The sequence below is a fragment of the Anopheles aquasalis genome, chromosome 2 (genome assembly GCF_943734665.1).
Source record: "Anopheles aquasalis chromosome 2, idAnoAquaMG_Q_19, whole genome shotgun sequence".
Lineage (NCBI taxonomy): Eukaryota > Metazoa > Arthropoda > Insecta > Diptera > Culicidae > Anopheles > Anopheles aquasalis.
This window is the reverse complement of record NC_064877.1, coordinates 3130001-3135000: the sequence shown is the minus strand read 5'-3', so window position 1 is coordinate 3135000 and position 5000 is coordinate 3130001. Positions and strand designations below refer to the sequence as shown.

The 5000-nt window shown below is 48.9% G+C and overlaps 2 protein-coding genes across 2 annotated transcripts in view; one reads left to right on the top strand and one right to left on the bottom strand.

Annotated features, from left to right (window-relative positions):
• The window catches only part of LOC126581326 (DNA polymerase zeta catalytic subunit), a 9998-nt gene extending 5967 nt beyond the window's left edge, over positions 1–4031 (bottom strand). The window contains exons 1-4 of the mRNA XM_050244900.1: positions 3586–4031; positions 2144–3523; positions 1955–2080; positions 30–1875 (exon numbers count right to left, since the gene is read on the bottom strand). Of these exons, the coding sequence (XP_050100857.1) occupies positions 30–1875; positions 1955–2080; positions 2144–3523; positions 3586–3941 (3708 nt within the window). The 5' untranslated portion in view covers positions 3942–4031. The remainder of the gene's footprint in view (positions 1–29; positions 1876–1954; positions 2081–2143; positions 3524–3585) is intronic.
• A 351-nt stretch (positions 4032–4382) lies between these two features.
• LOC126578686 (glycogen debranching enzyme) overlaps positions 4383–5000 on the top strand; it is a 6059-nt gene continuing 5441 nt past the window's right edge. Inside the window, exon 1 of the mRNA XM_050241525.1 lies at positions 4383–4438. The gene's annotated coding sequence lies outside the window, so the exon portion shown is untranslated. The remainder of the gene's footprint in view (positions 4439–5000) is intronic.

Here is a 5000-nt window from a genome sequence, read left to right as displayed (position 1 = left end):
TATTAATCCAAAATACAACTATCACCTACCGATTCTTCTTGAACTATCGTCCGCGCACTCTCCCCAGAGAGTGCACGCAGCAGCTGCTCATCAATTTGTGATGTATCGATAACATCTTCGTCCGTAGCCGGCATATCAGATCCTTTATGGTCATCTCCATTGTCAGCGTCCGGCTGCTGCACTTCTTCAGACCCTTTGAGCGACAAGCGACGACGGTAGATAAGTTTATTCTGCATTTGGTGTGCATTATAGCCTGCCACATTCAACCTATTCGAAGTAGCATCTGATTTGTCCTCTGGTTCAATCTGTTCATCGTTTGTTTCTTGTGATGGTGATGCTAATGAATTCATGGCCATAATTTTGGACACGAGTGTTTTAGGGTGGGATCCATTCTTTGGACCACCCTCGGTATCACCCGTCGTCACCAAGACGCTCAAATTGAGCGAAGATTCGCTATCGATCTTGGTCTCGCCGGACAGAGTCGGCATACCATCGTTCGACTGTGTCTGCTCTATGGCCATAATGGTTTCCGCTTTCTTCACCTTTACAGGGCTGTCCATTTCAGGTGCATCGACCGGTGATGGATTCTCTTCGTTTTGCCGACTGCGACACTTTGTGGTGATCCAAAGCTTCGCATCCGCGCAGCTCGGAGGAAGATACGAGGGGGTAATATGGACTAGCGCATCAGAGACCAACAGTTCCTTCATTCGGTCAGCATTCGGACACGATCCAAGTACCTGATGAATGTCATCCCCGTAGATGCGCTTCAGGTTATTGTATCTCAAGCTAGTCAACGACGCCAGACCGCTGATTGCGCTGCGAAACTCCGCCACATCATTCAGACTGTTCCCGGGAATATGCAATACCGTGTGACCGACCTCTTTCTTGCCAGATACATCGTCTGGATCACTGTAGAAAGGCGTTGGATTAACCACGGCCGGAATTTCAAACGTTTCTATGGCCTTCAGTGCATCAGCATAGGTCGGGGCCGTTGTGCTCGGGGTGATCCACACGTTTGCCCCTCCCTCTTCACCATCGTCCATCGGGGTGATGGCACCGAAGCTCTCATCATCAGAATCCATGTTGATGTCGTCCAGCTCACATACCAAGGTTTTCTCACAAAAGCTATGGATGTTTGCGTCCTCTTCTTCATCCTCCTCCTGTTCCGATGCGACAGGAAGTGCTATCGTAGTATCGAGCCCCTCAGCCCCTTTATTATCATCGCCAGAATCACCCGTTGTTTCCATCACTCCATCCACTTGACCATCGACTTGAACGGGCTTGTTTGCAGCCGTTCCATTTCCTTCATCGGATCCATCCACATCAATCACTGTTTCAGGTTCATCAGCTGCTGTCGATTGTACTGGATCCTTTAGCGATAAATCTGGAGGAGTTTCAGGCACATCGATTATCGATACCGTAGCATTCTCGGCCTCCATTACTTCATTCTCCGGTTCGACTGTGTCTTTTGAATCTCCGTCTCCAGTGGAACCATCGAGGGATACAGATACCGTAGCATTCTCGGCCTCCATTACTTCATTCTCCGGTTCGACTGTGTCTTTTGAATCTCCGTCTCCAGTGGAACCATCGAGGGATACAGGCCTGGCTTTGGACGTACCTTCGCCAGCTAATGAAATAAAATTAGTTCCCGGTGGCATCAACAGTGGCTTTATCAACACCTTTGGTGACAGTCGAATGATGTTTTTGAACTGTTCCGACAAAACCAACTCCACCTCTTGTGGTTCATATTTCGGGCGCTTGGGCCTCGGTGGTCCGTGTTTTGGTTTCAACGAAAGAACGGACTTGTTCAGTCGCTTTCCTCGATTACTAGCTGTCGGCGATTCCAGCTCGTAAGGAGATGGTAGTCTATCCAGACTGGAAAGTGAAATTAAACCATTCGATTAGCATTTCAGGAAGAACCAAAGCCTGGTCAACGATGGAACAAAGGAATTACCGGACATAAACTTCCTTCAAAGGTATGCTAGGTTGGCTGGTGTTGCTAGTAGATTCCTCTTCCGAGTCTGGGGAGCTGCTACCTGCCGTCAGACGATACTCACTCGAAAGATCTAACCTCGGCAGACTGCGAAGAGAAAGATGGATTAACTACCAAAGAACACATGAAACTCAATGATCATCAAGTTACCTTATTATACACTCTTTGAGAGTGTTTGGCGATGAGGCTTCAAAATGTGACAAAAGTAGTCCTCGCTTGATTTCGTCTCGTTCGAGAGAAATCGGATTAGCGAACGAGACTCTGCGAGGTGTTAGTTTTGCGGGGGATTCGTTAAGATGTGAACGAGCTCGCTTGGCTGCCGTATCACCGTCCGCAATCGTCCCAATGCTTTTCCTCTCGCGTTTGGATGTACGAGGAGAAAAGGTATCATCGCCACCGTCCAGTTGAGGAATCAGACCTCCCTGTACCAGCAGTAAATCCCCACTATCGCTTAAATACTCGCTATCGCCATCATTCTCTACAATATTTTGTTTTTGCGTTAAGTCGAGCAGAAATTCATCATCGGACGAATCGAAGCTGGCATCATGCTCCGAGTTTTCTGTCTTGTCATTCATCAGGCAAACTGCTTCCAAGTCTCCGCACAGTGACGCGTTTAGTCGTTTGTTCGCTTGGGAAAGGTTCAACATTACCGGCATGGCACTACGATTGATCTCTCCGCTCCGTTGCGAAAGTGGTGCCAGCAGACAGTCTCCTTCGAAATTCTGATTTTCGTTTTCTTCCAGTGCCCGCATCATTTCCAACACTCGCATATCGTCCTCATCCAACGTTACATCTGGGTTCTGCGACATCGAAAGGATTTTCTCTTCATCCACCTCGCAGCTGGAAGTATCAAAGTGGTAGCTCATCTGTGACGAATAGAGGCTCTGGCTGCTCTGATTGCTTCTAGTGTGGTTCGCTATGAACGACGCGTCCATGAGATTTTCACCCTCAGCCACCTCCGAAGGATAGGCCGAGCAGGGAACCTTTTTACGACTTCCGGCATCCGCTGGTGCGGTTTGCTGTTTTAATAACTTCGAGACCAGTAGAGCACGATAGAAACGATCGCTTTCCGTGACAACTTCAACCGTGGGACCACTGTCTTGTGACAAATTGAGACGTTCCGGTTGCTCCATTCCAAACAGTTGGCGTCTCGCTTGCTCATCGGCCCATATGGAGGCGATGCCGGGATTGGCGAACTCGCTTGTGTCCCTTCGGTGCGGTGCACGGTTCAAGATAGCTGTGGCTAGCGCATCGATCTCGTACTCGGACGTAGACATTTTCGGTGGATCTGAGCCGTCGTCCTTTCGCTGGCGCAATCCTTTCGATTCCAGATTCAAGAAGCTCATTCCATACAGATTGTAGTCGATGAAGAACTGCAAGATGTAGGGCACATGCGTCTCAAGCACTTGATAGGTGGTTGAAAGGATGGCTCCGTTCATGAGCAGCTGCGTTGCCTTCCGTACCAGCAGCGGGTTGAACAGGTAAATCTTCAAAAAGTGGTGCTCCTGCTTATGGTAACCATAGATCGGGCTGGAAAATGGGAAAACAAGTAAGCTAAGCGGGTCCTGGCACACTGCGATTTGCTTACTTACATTCCTTTTACAAGCGAAATGTTGAAAACGTGAATAGTTCGCGAGTTGGACTGGGCCAGTGAGACGTTGAGGGCTTTGTCGAGCGCGGTGGCCAACTGGTAGATGCGCTGGCCCACCACCAGCCGGTCCGACACCGATCCCTCGTAGGGGATGTAGAAATACGGAAACACGCCATGGATGTGCACGCAGCTGTGAACACCGGTCGAGCTGGATCCGAACAGCCGCACCACGGGAACCTGCTTGATCTCCGACCCCCGGAACTCCGAGCGGCAGACGTCGAACTGCGGATCCGGCTTGCTCAGGTAGAAATCGACGCTCACGATTCGGATGGAAGTGGTTCCATCCGGTTTCGGCATGACGATCGCCCGGTGCAGGATATCTTAACGAGGATAAACAGTTACGAACGGAAACACACAAAATATCGGCCGCGGCTTCCAAAGCCAACTTTTGCCGCTACAAAAATGGCCAGGATTTTTTGTCACACACACGCCAATCGCGTATGTGTGCGTGTTGCCAGGATTTGCTGACCGGCTGTTAAGGTCCCAGGACAAGGAGTGTACTGGAAACCACATAAAACCACCAAAAACTCTTGATGAATCGTTCGTATTGTCTTTTCCATAAATTCCAAAATTATTTCATCTGCAAATGCATCCCAATTTCACTCGTAATTGCAGTAGAAACAATTTCTCATTTTGCTGGGTTTGTTTTGGTTTAGCTCCTTAATGAGCCGTATAGCGATGGCCTATGCGACTGTTATGCGGTTGTGGTTGTAACCTTGAGTCACCTTGAACAATCAAAACAGCCACAAAAAGTGAATTCTTGAAGGAGGAAGGCGGCTTAATTTGCGGAAAAAGTAAGTGAAATTCAGTGGATCTCTTCGTCCTGGCGATATCCTCCGTTCCTCGTAGCTATTCTGCGATAAGATAAAGTGTTGATTATGTGATTCCTTTTCCTCTAACCAGTGAAATGGTCTCAGTTTTCGTTCTCGGTTTTTGCCGCGAAATCCAAACTTTTACACTCGCCGGAGGCCATTGTTTTATGAATTTTCAGCTTCTCTGGAGTCTGCAGAAGTGCTTATGCTTCCGCAGTTATGCGCTGGGCATTAAAACAATCTCCTAGAGTGCAAGTGTCCTTGGAAGGCAGGCCGAAGAGAGGTCAAATTCTGTTTTGACTGTCGCGAGGAGAGCGGCACGTGAATTAAATTTAGCCCACATTCGCTGACACAGTTAAGGCGTGGTGGTGGTTGATGGCCCCCATCTGTTCGCCCGCCAGGGCATGGTATGTCGCAAAGAAGAAAAGAGCTGTTTGTAATCAATTCCGATCGAATCGAGTCGAGTTCAAGAGACGAACCAGAACGAGAGGAGATTACGCTGATGCACGCTCATGCCGATCAGCTGTGCTGTTGGCCGCGAATG